The sequence below is a fragment of the Eumetopias jubatus genome, unplaced genomic scaffold (assembly GCF_037043125.1).
Source record: "Eumetopias jubatus isolate StellerSeaLion01/CBP00866 unplaced genomic scaffold, mEumJub1_p1.0 scaffold_15, whole genome shotgun sequence".
NCBI lineage: Eukaryota > Metazoa > Chordata > Mammalia > Carnivora > Otariidae > Eumetopias > Eumetopias jubatus.
Window position 1 is genome coordinate 12781837 of NW_028274821.1, and position 15659 is coordinate 12797495.

Below are 15659 nucleotides of genomic sequence, written 5' to 3' on the forward strand. Positions count from 1 at the left end.
AAAGAAAGGGAAAGAAAGGAAAAAGACAAAAAAAAGCCAGAATATGATCAAATATGATCAGGCTGGTGCATAGATCAGTGCCACACACTAGATTTTGGGTGTATTTTGGTCTGTTAGAAGAAAGTGCCTCCCAAAATTTTAAAGAATGAAAAACTTACATACGTACAAAAAAGGGTTAATACGATGAAGGGATGGAATATGACTGTAAAGGTGAAAATTATAAAAGATTTTATAAAAGGAATTGATAAGCTGGTTGAAGAAAGAAAGAAGAGGGTTTAAAAAAAGAGAATGTGTTCAGGCAGGAGACTAGAACAAAGCCATACACTAGAGGTTTAGGGTATATTTGGATCTGTTAGAAACTGTATCCCAGAGTTTTAAAGAATGAACAACTTATACACACACACACACACACACACACACACACACACACCAAAAATAAGGGTAACTACTATGAAGGGTTAGAATATGACTCTAAAAATGAAAAAAAAGATTTTTTTTAAAAAAGGGATTGATAAGATTTTGGTTGAAAAAGTGAAAAAAATTCAAAAGAAAAAAGACAGTTAAAAAAATTAACTTTGAAAGACTAGAGAATCATGGGGGAAAAGCCATGAATTCTATGTTCAGTATTCCCCTAGCGCTGGAGTTCTGCTGTTCTCATTGATCGGTAAACTTGGTCTTGGTGATCTTCTGGGGGAGGGGCCTGTTGCCGTGGTTTGTCTTTGCCGGAGGCGGAATTGCCCCGCCCTTTCCGGGTGCGGGCTAAGTAATCTGCTCCGGTTTGCTCTCGGGACCTTTTGTTACCTGCAAGCTTTCCCTACCGCTTTGGAGGATGAGAGTGTAAATGGCTGCCTCCTAATCTCCACCTGGAGGAGCCGAGAACTCGGTGCCCTGCTCTTCAGTGCACCCCCAGAGAAAAGCAGTCAGTCACTCCTTTCTCCCCGGTCTCCGGCCGCACTCCCTGCTCACATGGCCTGTGACCAAGCGTTTCTATCTCTGGCACCCGACCCCGTGTGGAGTCTCCAAACCCAGCAGATCCCTGCGGTGCGCTCCCGTGCCGCTCCTCCCCGGGGAGGGAGGGGAGTCTCCCTGGATCTGCCGCTTGTTGGGTCCCTGCTGGAGGAGCAGTGGCTGGACTGTGCTGCAGATCACGGTTAATGGCAACCCCAATCTCCGAGCCCACTCCTCGGCTCTGTCTCTGTAGGTGCTTCCCCGCTCCAATACCTGGGAGCTCTGCCGCACTCAGGCACCCCCAGTCTTTCTGTGACCCCGAGGGTCCTGAGACCACCTGTCCCAGTGAGGGTTCCACCCCCTGCTTAGCCACTGGAGCGACGTCCCTCAGCGGAGCAGACTTCTAAAAGGTCCGATTTTGTGCTCCGCGGCTCTAGCACTTAACAGTAGCAGCTGACGGAGGTCCCCTCCCCTGCCGTCTATCCTCCCGAATATTGTCTCGGAATCACTTCTCCACACGTCCTACTTTCTAGAAAGTGGTTGCTTTTCTGTTCAGAGAGTTGTTGCTATTCTTTTCTTCGATCTCCTGTTGAGTTCGTAGTTGTTTGAATGGTTTGATCCTTATCCAGCTGGATTCCTGGGACCAGACGAAATTCAGGTCTCCTAGTCCTCTGCCATCTTGCTCCCTGTTAGTTCTTACTCTTGGTGGTTTGTTTTCATGTATGTGTGTTTCCAATAAGCTGCCCCTTTCTCTTTGAAATTTGTGTTAATTCTTTGAGGGTAAAGGTAGATTCCTGCTGAGGGAATTTTCACTAACTTATGCAACAGACCATTGGATACTTTCAATCCAGGATCCAAATATACACAATTCTCAGTTCGTGCAGTTTTGAGCCTTAGGTATGTTATGTAAGTAACTTCAGTATACTAATCTGTTTTAGGTTGGCTTGTGGTTATTAACTGTCTTTAGGAGAAATTGGGTTTTTTTGCAGTTCAAGCCGTAGTTTGAGACAGGCAGTTTACGTGATGGTGGTGATGATGGAGGTGATGATGGAGTAGTTCTAGTTTACCCTTACATTGAGGGTATAGTCTTTTGGGGATGATTTTTATTAGACTCCCTACCTTGGGTAGTTTGGGGCCTGTCTGTAATCCTTCTCCTGGGAGATTATGAAAATGAATGTGTAAGGTTATTTGGTGGGACAAATGGTCCCACGGTAAAAGCCAGTTTCATTTTTCAACTTCTGGATCTCCACCTGCCCCGGGATTTAGGCCAGATTTACTTACTTTCATGCTAACTCATAAATGCATTTATGAACATATTTTAATATTTCATTATTTGTAGTTTCTAGCAAGAAGATCAGAAAGATACTTAAGTCATTCTGCTGGAGATGAAAATTTAAAACTACCGTTTTTTTAAGTTCTAAAATCTTAATGTTTGGAGTGTTCTATTTACAGTATAGTCTGTGTACACAACATTTACAAGTTATCATTGTCATTTAGCCATTGAATACCAATAATTTATCTTTCTACCACATGCTGCTGGTTCCCAGTGAAGAAGATGGATGGGAGGTGTGGAGCAGTAGTACTTCTAAAAGCAAGACATAAGTAAATACCCTTCTTTCAGATTCTGTATTGCTTAATGTTCCTTTAAGAGGATGTATGATATAGTCCCCTCTGAATTCAGAGTGGAGTACGTGACAAGGAAGGCATGGGCTTGTATGACCGGGCTAGTTTTGATGTCTGAACTGCTTATGCAAGAATTGGTTTTCATTCATATATTTTCCAAGTAGAGGAAGTTGCAGTGTTTAATTTTATATGCTTTAATATACCAACCCATTTTGAATTGCAGTCAACGCATGTGATTGGAGAATAATAATTAAAGGATAAATAAGTCCAGCTATGTAAATCCTCTGTCAGTGTTTGGAAATTAGTATTGGCTTTGTTTTTAACAGTTTAAATAATTGTGATGTTGAATAAGTGGTAACTTACATGTGGTTAATTATGTATTATTACCAATAAAATATCAAGGTTTCCTTCTTTGGAGGGGCCAAAATATCAAAAGGAATAAAAGTTATAATAATCCTGTCTGGAAGCCTTTGTTGCAAGAGAATTTTGGAAATTATATTTCTAAAATGATACATGTATTTTGAACATAAAGATTTTTTTTTTAATTATTTTTTAACTAGGTTCAGAACTTCTGGAAATCTTGTAATCACCCGTGAGATTGATGTGGCAAAAAATCAGTCTTCTTGGTTCATCAACAAAAAATCTACAACCCAGAAAGTAGTAGAAGAGCAAGTTGCAGCCTTAAACATTCAAGTGGGCAATCTTTGCCAGTTTTTACCTCAGGTATGAGAGAACTAAATGTATACATGGGAAAATTTTGTGTGTTTCCTCTTCATGCCATAGAAGAATGTAAATACTTTTCAAGGGATATTTTAATGGAGGCTATTTAAAGTAAGCCTCATAATGTTAATACTTTCTAACAGTCCTTTGTAAAAGGTAGCATCTCATCTCCTAATCTTATTATAGTAATTTGGAAGATTTCAATTAATAAAAAGTTGAAAGTCTAAACTACAGAAAATGGTAAAGGAAATAAAATTATATTGTTTTTAAGTAGAGTAACTTGCATGGCCATGTGCAACAATTTGTAGGCACTTAAAATTTTGTTAATAAACAACTTCTTACTCGTGTTTTTGTATAAAATACTTGATACACTAAAACTCTTGAATCTATAGGTGTGCATTTTTAAGTTTAGTAAAAATATCCTGAAAATGCACATTAAATGTTAAAATTCTTTGAGTGCTGTCTAGTGACTGAATTATAGTTCATTTTTTTCAGTTCAGAAGTAGTGACTTGATTACATAAGTCCAAATTCAATAAAACTTTAAAATTTGAAAGCATTGTTAGCTGATGCCCGGTATCTCCAGAAGTAGATGTTAAAAATATCCTTTTTCTTAACTTCTAACATTCCAGCTGATGTGTGGTAGTTAATGATCATTTCAATCCAGGGAACTCTTTTCTTTTATCCCCAAGCTATTTATTATATGTCTATAAACACTTTACCCTAGAAATATTGACCTAGAAAACTTTAAAAGGGTCTCAGAAAGATGACAGTTCATACCCTTAGTTTATCTTTATCATTTTAGGGAATAATATATGAAGGACAGAGTTTATATATATTGCACATCTTACAGTTTTTTTCTTTTAAATGAGTTTCATCTTAAGTGTGATCACTGAATGAAATATGTTTTGAAGATATTTATGAATGGTAATAGTTGCAGCGTGCCTGGGTGGCTCAGTCAGTTAAGTGTCAGATTCTTGGTCTTTGCTCAGGTCATGATGTCAGGGTTGTGAGATCAAGCCCTGTGTCAGGCTCTTTGCTGAGTGCAGAGTCTGTTTAAGTTTCTCTGTCCCTCTCCCTCTCCCCCTCCTCCCCATGCTCTCTGTCTCTCTCTCTGTCTCTGTCTCTCTCTAAACAAATCTTTAAAAAAAATGATAATAGTTGCTGATATTTAAGTTTTATGCTCTAGGATAAAGTTGGAGAATTTGCTAAACTGAGTAAAATTGAACTCCTTGAAGCTACTGAGAAGTCTATTGGTCCTCCAGAAATGCACAGATACCATTGTGAACTCAAAAACTTCAGGGAGAAAGAAAAACAACTAGAGGTATTTATAAACAGACAACTCATTTTTATGTCCCTCGCTGATTTCCGTCTTTCACAGTGTGATAGAGTGAATAGTAGCTCTGATTCAAGTGACTTCATATATTTGTGATGTTTTGTTTTTTTTTTCCACCTAGGATTGTATTGCTGACATTAATTAAACTAAGTCACAGTAAATGAGAATTGGGTTTGAAAAAAGTTTGAAAAATTTGACTTATCATTTCATCAAATACATGTTATTAATTGAATTTCTAAGGAACCAGTGATAGTATTTTAAAGTATTTATTTCTCTTAGGAAGTTTCAGTATTCTTTCAGCATTTCTTAAACACCTGCCATGTGCCAGGACGGTACAAGGCTTTGGGTAATATAGCAGTTACCCTGTAGCTTTTGATGTAGTGTCTCTGTTGAACAATTCTCATATTTTTTCAGTTGCAGGAGGGTTGACTTTGTAAGAGAGCTTTGTGTTTATTTGCAGTATTGTTTTTATGTTCACCTTTAATAAACATACACATTACTTACAGCATATCATTTGAAAAGGTGTTTTGTTCAATGAATCATTTTCCGTGTCCCAGCCACTAATATAAATTCAGTAAATTTTCATAATAAGGTATCTTATAAACAAATGCTTTCTCTTAAATTGTAACTGTCCATAGTTAATAATAGGCATATTATTATAATTTAATATTTATTAGTGACCAAAGGAATAGTAATTATACTGCTTTAGATACTCTCTCAGTCTTTTTACCCTTTCCCCAGTGGAACAGTCTGATACAGTAATCCCCCATTCACACTTTAGTTACCTGCCATTTCAGTTACCCACAGTCACCTGTGGTTCAGAAGCAGATGATCCTCCTGACGTACGGTCACAAGGTCAGCAGTAGTCTGACATTATGTCACAGTGCCTCACTTCATCTCATCACATGGCATTTTATTATCCCACATCATCACAAGAAGAGGGGTGACAACAGTACGATAATATATTTTGAGAGAGAGGCCACATTCACATAACGTTTATGACCATTTGTTAAAATTCTCCTCTTTTGTTCTTATTAGTCTCTTACTGTGTCAGATATACAAATTAAGCTTTATCATAGGTATGCATGTTTAGGAAAAAGCAGTCCATATATATATATATATATATAGGGCTTTGCACTAAGTGGTTTCAGGCATCCTCTAGTGGTTTGGGACTATATTCCCCACAGATAAGGGGAGGGACTACTCTACTCGATCTGAAACACTCTGAAATTACAGCTCTCCTCTGAAGGAATGCAAACACATACCCTACTAGGTTCTGAGTACATCTTTGCATTTGTTAACTCGCAATCTAAAGGCCAGATTTAGCTTCCTTCATCTCATTTCTGAATCCTTAAGCCATGGGTGTTCATAACATACTAATCGTAATAATACTACTTTCATTTGTATATCACATTAACAGCTTTTGTTGAACTTGTACTTAAAGTAAGTACGTTGCTTCTACCCTTGAGGTGAGTGGGGCAGATCCGTGTCTTGTCTTTAGGCAGGAAGAGGCTAGGCTCAGAGATGTGGTGGGGCTTCCTCACAGTCACACGATTAATAAATTGCAGGGCCTAGACCAGAACTCAGGTATGCATGTTAGTTGTACAGTTCTTAAGAACTGTGAAATTCTTCATTGTGAAATTTTGCTAGCATTGTACATTTTCATCATTATAGGGTTTGACCTGTTGTCTTTTCAGGTAAACTAATTGTTAAATATTTGTTTTAGACCTCATGCAAAGAGAAAACTGAGTATCTAGAGAAAATGATTCAGAGGAATGAAAGGTATAAACAAGATGTGGAGCGGTTCTATGAACGTAAGCGACATTTAGATTTGATTGAGATGCTTGAAGCTAAAAGGCCGTGGGTGGTAAGTCTTAATTATTAGTGGCAAAAATAGCGATGCTTTAACTAGCAGAAAGGCTATAAAGAAGGCACTAATTGCTCTGTATTCAAATTAGGTGCTTTTGTTCATTTTTGCCTTATATATCATAATAAAACTGGTGTTATATAGCTGTGTACTGTTACTCTTATTGTGTAACAAATAACAGTTGATTGTGCTCTTAATTCTTCCAGATTTGAGTCCTCAACAGATAGTTTGTTCTGTAAGGTGTCAATGATCTAAATATGTTTACACATAAAAATTAAATCTTCGAGTGTCCTCAGGTCACAGAGAATTTACTTGGCATGTACCACTGATAAGTTCAGGTACAGATGTAGCTGAAAGCTGTGGACTATAATTCTTTCCTCCTGCTTCCTTAGTTTATTGAGGCTACTCTTTCCTTTTAATCGCTGTGCAGTGTATAGTTATTAGTTATGACCACAGTTTGAGCTGAAGAGTCCATTCACTCAGTGTATCTCTTCATGACGGGCGGAACAGAATAAGGAAGTTTTATAATGTTTGTTCTAGGATTTGGAGGGAGGTAATTGTTAATAGAACAAGTGGCTGTATTTGTGGCCTTTCTCCACCACCCCTTCACCCTACCCTGTCCCATAAGTCCATAATTCTTAAACTTTTTGCTTTTCAGCTTGTTTTGACTACATTTTCCTATGCCTCTTATTCTCTTAACCTACTTTCTCTTTCTCCTTTAAAGTCTTTTGGTTTATCCTTTTCTTTCTCAGATTGATTTCAATCTTTTTTCATTTTTTTTAATTTATTCTAATGTTTGTAATCTTTTCTTCGTCCCATTCATTCTTACTATATGCTCTGTGAGCACTCTACTTACTTTTGTTTTCTAGCAAATATTTATTAAGTCTTGTGACATGACAAGCATCATTTTTACCCGCATTTTTGTTCTTCTTTTGACCCATTTTTCCTTTGTTTTGTTTTTGCATTTTTACTTTTCACAACTGAGTTTCTCATATTTATATGTTCTCATATCCCTTCTTTATTGAGAGACTAGAGGAAAACCTCATTTTAGTAGCAATTACTCTGTAAGTTTCAGAACCATGGAAGTCGGAGTCCAGCCTAGTAATAAATACTCACTGAGTATCAAGGTTCTTGATAAGTCATTGTGGTATTCACTATTTCTCAAGTTGTTTCAGAGGGTAAATTTTCTATTAGTAGGCCTGCCACAAGGATATCAAAACAGTCTTTTCATAGATTTGGTTTCTGCCTGCACCTTGATTTTAGTAGATGTGCTAGTTTAAGCTAGTAGTACATTAACTTTTCTTACTTGAATTAATTGCAAGGAATATGAAAATGTTCGTCAGGAGTATGAAGAAGTAAAACTAGCTCGAGACCGAGTGAAGGAAGAGGTGAGAAAACTTAAAGAAGGGCAGATCCCTATGACCCGTCGAATTGAAGAAATTGAGAGGCAGCGTCACATTTTGGAGGCTCGAATCAAAGAGAAGGTACTTTTCTGGCTCAACTTAGGATTTTCTGTTTTTTTAGCAAGTACAGAAGCTACTCTGCAGGCTTTCTAAGTTATTTTGTGCATTTACTTGTAGCTTTCGTTCCTTTTTTAACTCAATTCTACCACGATAGGGCTTTCAGGGTCCTAATCATCACTTTTTGCGGGTTGCTGCTTAATAGGAATTCCAGCATACAAAAGAGAAAACTGAAATGGGATTTTTTTTTTCCTCCCCAAAGATTTTATTTATTTGAGAGAGAGCGAGCGAGCATGAGTCGGGGCAGAGACAGGGAGAGAGAGAAGCAGACTCCCCTCTGAGCAAGGAGCCCAGTACGGGGCTCGGTCCCAGGACCCTGACATCATGACCTGAGCTGAAGGCAGATGCTTAACCGACTGAGCCACCCAGCCACCCTGAAATGTGATTGTTTTAATGATAAGAGAATTCAGAGTAGTAGTCCTGGAAACATTGAATTTCTTCTGTGAATTTATCATAGAAAACCTGATGTTTCTTAGAATAAATAGTATAATGGCATATGGAATATTCCATTTATTAAAAAAAATTACCTAAAAATTTTAAACTTAAAAAAATTTTTATGGTCATGGCTCTTGACCTTTAGGGAGATTTTGGGAGTTCCAAGATTTTGAGAACAGTTTGAACTATGGATCCTGCTATCCTAATAGGATGGTTTCCGGGATCAGATGAAATACCACAAGATAATAAATGTGAAGGGATAAAGAAACATGTATGCATCCTGCTACGGCTATTTTTAATATCAGTGAATAACCTTTTACAGATTTGCAAGTAAGTTAGTATTTTTGTTGGTAACTATAAATTTGGTATGAAAGAAATGAAAAGCATTGTGGGTTAACTTGATATTTGGATGGGTGGGACCACATAATTTGCTTGCGTGAGATTTTAACTAAATTCCCCTCCTTCTGGTTCAATTTTACAGGCAACAGATATCAAGGAGACCTCTCAAAAATGCAAACAAAAGCAAGATATTATAGAAAGGAAAGATAAACAGGTAAGATTTTGTATTGAAATTTTTACTGTGCTAATTTAACCTGACTTCTGTGTTCAGGTCTGAATTATGGGACAACTTTTCGTTTGGAAATTGTCTAACGTCCTGCTCAGTAGAGCAGTTGCACAGATGATAATGAGGAAAAATTCTCAAAACTACTCCTAGTAGATAGGCACTGTGATCTTTGTAACTCAGTGGCTATAGTTTAACAGGGTAATGGTAAAATTGGATTTAGTTATCTCAGTAGCAGAAGTTAAATTTTGAGATTTATTCTGTTGATGTTAAGAGTAGGACGTTAAAAAGCTGATTACAAATTCTTTGTGTATAGGTGGGGCTTGATGGCAAAATAATTTTAAGACGGCTGTGCAAGAGAGTAGACTTCTTAGCTAAGAGAGCCCCAACAGTATGTGGGGTTTTGTTCTTCAGAACCATTCAGAAACTAAAGTTTGAATTACCTGTCTTAGGGATAGACGCATAACTTGAAACATTCCCAGTGGTTGAAACACTATGTTCATTTTCCAGTTTTCAGCCTCACCCCTTTTTCTGTGCCTTTGTCTTCAGATCCCAGGTGCCTCTCATTTAATTTCTCCAGAGAATAAACCTCAAATTTCCGTGGCAGAGGCTAGGCTGTCAGTGCCGAGTGCTCAGGGTGTCTGAGTGGATGGGGTGCTGGAGCGGTGGGGTAGGAGGCGTAGGGCAGGGTAGTCCTGTTGTACGTGGTATCTTTTATACTTGACATCTCTGAGGTTTTTTTTTAATTTTTTATTGTTATGTTAATCACCATATATTACATCATTTGTTTTAGTGTAGTGTTCCATGATTCATTGTTTGTGCATAACACCCAGTGCTCCACGCAGAACGTGCCCTCTTTAATACCCATCACCAGGCTAACACATCCCCCTACCCTCCTCCCCTCTAGAACCCTCAGTTTGTTTTTCAGAGTCCATCATCTCTCCTGGTTCGTCTCCCCCTCTGACTTAAGTCCCCTTCATTCTTCCTCTCCTGCTATCTTCTTCTTTTTCTTTTTTCTTAAAATATGTTGCGTTATTTGTTTCAGAAGTACAGATCTGTGATTCAACAGTCTTGCACAATTCACAGCACTCACCGTAGCACATACCCTCCCCAATGTCTATCACCCAGCCACCCCATCCCTCCCACCCCCGACCACTCCAGCAACCCTCAGTTTGTTCCTGAGATTAAGAATTCCTCATATCAGTGAGGTCATATGATACATGTCTTTCTCTGATTGACTTACTTCACTAAGCATAACACCCTCCAGTTCCATCCACGTTGTTGCAAATGGCAAGATCTCATTCCTTTTGATGGCTACATAATGTTCCATTGTGTATATATACCACCTCTTCTTTATCCATTCATCTGTCGATGGACATCTTGGCTCTTTCCACAGTTTGGCTATTGTGGACATTGCTGCTATAAACATTGGGGTGCACGTACCCCTTCGGGTCCCTACATTTGTATCTTTGGGATAAATACCCAGTAGTGCAATTGCTGGATCGAATGGTAGCTCTAATTTCAACTGTTTGAGGAACCTCCATACTGTTTTCCAGAGGGGTTGCACCAGCTTGCATTCCCACCAACAGTGTAGGAGGGTTCCCCTTTCTCCACATCCCCGCCAACATCTGTCGTTCCCTGACTTGTTAATTTTAGCCATTCTGACTGGTGTGAGGTGGTATCTCATTGAGGTTTTGATTTGGATTTCCCTGATGCCGAGCGATGTTGAGCACTTTTTCATGTGCCTGTTGGCCATTTGGATGTCTTCTTTGGAAAATGTTCACGTTTTCTTGATTGGATTATTTGTTCTTTGGGTGTTGACTTTGATAAGTTCCTTATAGATTTTGGATACTAGCCCTTTATCTGATATGTCATTTGCAAATATTTTCTCCCATTCTGTCGGTTGTCTTTTGGTTTTGTGGACTGTTTCTTTTGCTGTGCAAAAGCTTTTTATCTTGATGAAATCCCAATAGTTCGTTTTTGCCCTGGCTTCCCGTGCCTTTGGTGATGTTTCTAGGAAGAAGTTGCTGCGGCTGAGGTCGAAGAGGTTGCTACCTGTGTTCTCCTTTAGGATTTTGATGGACTCCTGTCTCACATTTAGGTCTTTCAACCATTTGGAGTCCATTTTTGTTTGTGGTGTAAGGAAATGGTCCAGTTTCATTCTTCTGCATGTGGCTGTCCAATTTTCCCAACACCATTTGTTGAAGAGACTGTCTTTTTTCCATTGGACATTCTTTCCTGCTTTGTCAAAGATAAGTTGACCATAGAGTTGAGGGTCCATTTCTGGGCTCTCAATTCTGTTCCATTGATCTATGTGTCTGTTTTTGTGCCAGTACCATACTGTCTTGATGATGACAGCTTTGTAATAGAGCTGGAAGTCTGGAATTGTGATGCCGCCAGCTTTGCTTTTCTTTTTCAATATTCCTCTGGCTATTCGGGGTCTCTTCTGGTTCCATACAAATTTTAGGATTATTTGTTCCATTTCTTTGAAAAAAGTGGATGGTATTTTGATGGGGATTGCATTGAATGTGTAGATTGCTCTAGGTAGCATTGACATCTTCACAATGTTGGTTCTCCCAATCCATGAGCGTGGAACGTTTTTCCATTTCTTTGTGTCTTCAGTTTCTTTCCTGAGTATTTTATAGTTTTCTGAGTACAGATCCTTTGCCTCTTTGGTTAAATTTATTCCTAGGTATCTTATGGTTTTGGGTGCAATTGTGAATGGGATCGACTCCTTGATTTGTCTCTCTTCTGTCTTGTTGTTGGTGTATAGGAATGCCACTGATTTCTGTGCATTGATTTTATAGCCTGCTACTTGACTGAATTCCTGTATGAGTTCTAGGAGTTTTGGGGTGGAGTCTTTTGGGTTTTCCACATAAAGTATCATATCATCTGCAAAGAGTGAGAGTTTGACTTCCTCTTTGCCGATTTGGATGCCTTTGATTTCTTTTTGTTGTCTGATTGCTGTGGCTAGGACTTCTAATACTATGTTGAATAGCAGTGGTGAGAGTGGACATCCCTGCCGCGTTCCTGACCTTAGGGGAAAAGCTCTCAGCCTTTCCCCATTGAGAATGATATTCGCTGTAGGTTTTTCATAGATGGCTTTTATGATATTGAGGTATGTACCCTCTATCCCTATACTCTGAAGAGTTTTGATCAAGAAAGGATGCTGTACTTTGTCAAATGCTTTTTCTGCATCTATTGAGAGGATCATATGATTCTTGTTCTTTCTTTTGTTAATGTATTGTATCGCGTTGATTGATTTGTGGATGTTGAACCAGCCTTGCAGCCCAGGGATAAATCCCACTTGGTCGTGGTGAATAATCCTTTTAATGTACTGTTGGATCCTATTGGCTAGTATTTTGGTGAGAATTTTTGCATCCATGTTCATCAAGGATATTGGTCTGTAATTCTCCTTTTTGAGGGGGTCTTTATCTGGTTTTGGGATCAAGGTAATGGTGGCCTCATAAAATGAATTTGGAAGTTTCCCTTCCATTTCTATTTTTTGGAACAGTTTCAGGAGAATAGGTATTAATTCTTCTTTAAATGTCTGGTAGAATTCCCCTGGGAAGCCATGTGGCCCTGGGCTTTTGTTTGTTGGGAGATTTTTGATGACTGCTTCAATTTCCTTAGTGGTTATAGGTCTGTTCAGGTTTTCTATTTCTTCCTGGTTCAGTTTTGGTAGTTGATACATCTCTAGGAATGCACCCATTTCTTCCAGGTGATCTAATTTGCTGGCATAGAGTTGCTCATAATATGTTCTTAAAATTGTTTTATTTCTTTGGTGTTGGTTGGGATCGCTCCTCATTCATGATTTTGTTGATTTGGGTCATTTCTCTTTTCTTTTTGATCAGTCTGGCCAGGGGTTTATCAATCTTGTTAATTCTTTCAAAGAACCAGCTCCTAGTTTCATTGATCTGTTCTACTGTTCTTTTGGTTTCTAGTTCATTGATTTCTGCTCTGATCTTTATTATTTCTCTTCTTCCTGCTGGGTTTAGGCTTTATTTGCTGTTCTTTCTCCAGCTCCTTTAGGTGTACGGTTAGGTTGTGTATTTGAGACCTTTCTTGTTTCTTGAGAAAGGCTTGTATTGCTATATACTTTCCCCTCAGGACTGCCTTTGCTGTATCCCAAAGATTTTGGACAGTTGTGTTTTCATTTTCATTGGTTTCCATGAATTTTTTTAATTCTTCTTTAATTTCCTGGTTGACCCTTTCATTCTTTAGTAGGATGCTCTTTAGCCTCCATGCATTTGAGTTCTTTCTGACTTTCCTCTTGTGATTGAGTTCTAGTTTCAAAGCATTGTGGTCTGAAAATATGCAGGGAATGATCCCAATCTTTTGGTAGCGGTTGAGACCTGATTTGTGACCTAGGATGTGATCAATTCTGGAGAATGTTCCATGGGCACTAGAGAAGAATGTGTATTCCGTTGCTTTGGGATGGAATGTTCTGAATATGTCTGTGAAGCCCATTTGGTCCAGTGTGTCATTTAAAGTCTTTATTTCCTTGTTGATCTTTTGCTCAGATGATCTGTCCATTTCAGTCAGGGAGGTGTTAAAGTCCCCCACTATTATTGTATTGTTGTCAGTGTGTTTCTTTGCTTTTGTTATTAATTGCTTTATATAATTGGCTGCTCCCAAATTCGGGGCATAGATATTTACAATTGTTAGATCTTCTTGTTGGATAGGCCCTTTAAGTAGGATATAGTGTCCTTCCTCATCTCTTATTACAGTCTTCGTTTTAAAATCTAGTTTGTCTGATATAAGGATTGCCACCCCAGCTTTCTTTTGGTGTCCATTAGCATGGTAAATGGTTTTCCACCCCCTCACTTTCAATCTGGGGGTGTCTTTGGGTCTAAAATGAGTCTCTTGCAGACAGCATATGGATGGGTCTTGTTTTTTAATCCAATCTGATAGCCTGTGTCTTTTGATTGGGGCATTGAGCCCATTTACATTCAGGGTAACTATTGAAAGGTATGAATTTAGTGCCATTGTATTGCCTGTAAGGTGACTGTTACTGTATGTTGTCTGTGTTCCTTTCTGATCTTTGCTGCTTTTAGGCTCTCTCTTTGCTTAGAGGACCCCTTTCAATATTTCTTGGAGGGCTGGTTTCGTGTTTGCAAATTCCTTTAGTTTTTGTTTGTTCTGGAAGATTTTCATCTCTCCTTCTATTTTCAATGATAGCCTAGCTGGATATAATATTCTTGGCTGCATATTTTTCTCGTTTAGTGCTCTGAAGATATCTTGCCAGTCCTTTCTGGCCTGCCAGGTCTCTGTGGATAGGTCTGTTGCCAATCTAATATTTTTACCATTGTAGGTTACATATCTCTTCTCCCAAGGTGCTTTCAGGATTTTTCTCTTTGTCTCTGAGACTCGTAAGTTTTACTATTAGATGTCGGAGTGTTGACCTATTTTTATTGATTTGGAGAGGGGTTCTCTGTCCCTCCTGGATTTTGATGCCTGTTTCCTTCCCCACATTAGGGAAGTTCTCTGCTATTATTTGCTCCAATATACCTTCTGCCCCTCTCTCTCTCTCTTCTTCTTCTGGGATCCCAATTATTCTAATGTTGTTTCGTCTTATCGTATCACTTATCTCTCGAATTCTGCCCTCGTGATCCTGTAGTTGTTTCTCCCTCTTTTTCTCAGCCTCTTTATTTTCCATCATTTGGTCTTCTATACCACTGATTCTCTCTTCTGCCTCATTTATCCTAGCAGTTAGTGCCCCCATTTTTGATTGCACCTCATCAATAGCCTTTTTGATTTCGACTTGGTTAGATTTTAGTTCTTTTATTTCTCCAGAAAGGGTTTCTCTAATAACTTCCATGCTTTTTTCAGGCCCAGCTAGTATCTTTAAAGTCATGATTCTGAACTCTAGGTCCGACATCGTACTAATGTCCGTATTGAGTAGGTCCCTGGCTGACGGTACTACCTCTCGTTCTTTTTGCTGAGGTGATTTTTTTCGTCTTGTCATTTTGTCCAGAGGAGAATAGATGAATGAGAGAACAAAATGCTAACAGGTTTACAACGTCCCCAGCAAATATACTGTATACAAATCTGAAAAGACCTGAAACCAGGGGAAAAGAAAGGGAAAGAAAGAAAAAAGAAAGAGAAAAAAAAAGATAAAAACAAAAACATAACAATACAAAAAAAGCAGAATGTGATCAAATATGATCAGGCTAGTGCATAGATCAGTGCCACACACTAGATTTTGGGCGTATTTTGGTCTTTTAGAAAAAAGTGCCTCCTAAAATTTTAAAGGAAGAAAGACATATATGTACAAAATAAGGGTTGATACAATGAAGGGCTAGAAGATGACTGTAAAGATGAAAATTTGAAAATTATAAAAGATTTTATAAAAGGACTTAATAAGAAGTTGTTTGAAAAAAGAAAGAAGATTTAAAAAAAAAAAAAGAAAGGGAGAGAATGTGATCAGGCAGGAGACTAGAACAGAGCCATACACTAGTGATTTAGGGTATATTTTGATCTGTTAGAAGAAACTGTATCTCAAAATTTTAAAGAGAGAACAACTTCTATATATATGCCAAAAATAAGGGTAACTACTATGAAGGGATAAAATATGACTCTAAAAATGAAAAATAAAAAATGTTTTTTTTTTTTTTTAAAAAGAGATTGATAAGATGTTGGTTGAAAAG

General features: G+C 38.2%; 1 protein-coding gene across 2 annotated transcripts in view; it reads left to right on the forward strand.

The window, feature by feature from the left end:
* SMC5 (structural maintenance of chromosomes 5) overlaps positions 1-15659 on the forward strand; it is a 99529-nt gene that overhangs the window by 20046 nt on the left and 63824 nt on the right. For both annotated transcript variants that reach the window (XM_088019220.1, XM_088019221.1), the window contains exons 4-8: positions 3132-3294; positions 4479-4613; positions 6352-6492; positions 7815-7976; positions 8929-9000. In XM_088019220.1, coding sequence (XP_087875346.1) covers positions 3132-3294; positions 4479-4613; positions 6352-6492; positions 7815-7976; positions 8929-9000 — 673 coding nt within the window. The remainder of the gene's footprint in view (positions 1-3131; positions 3295-4478; positions 4614-6351; positions 6493-7814; positions 7977-8928; positions 9001-15659) is intronic.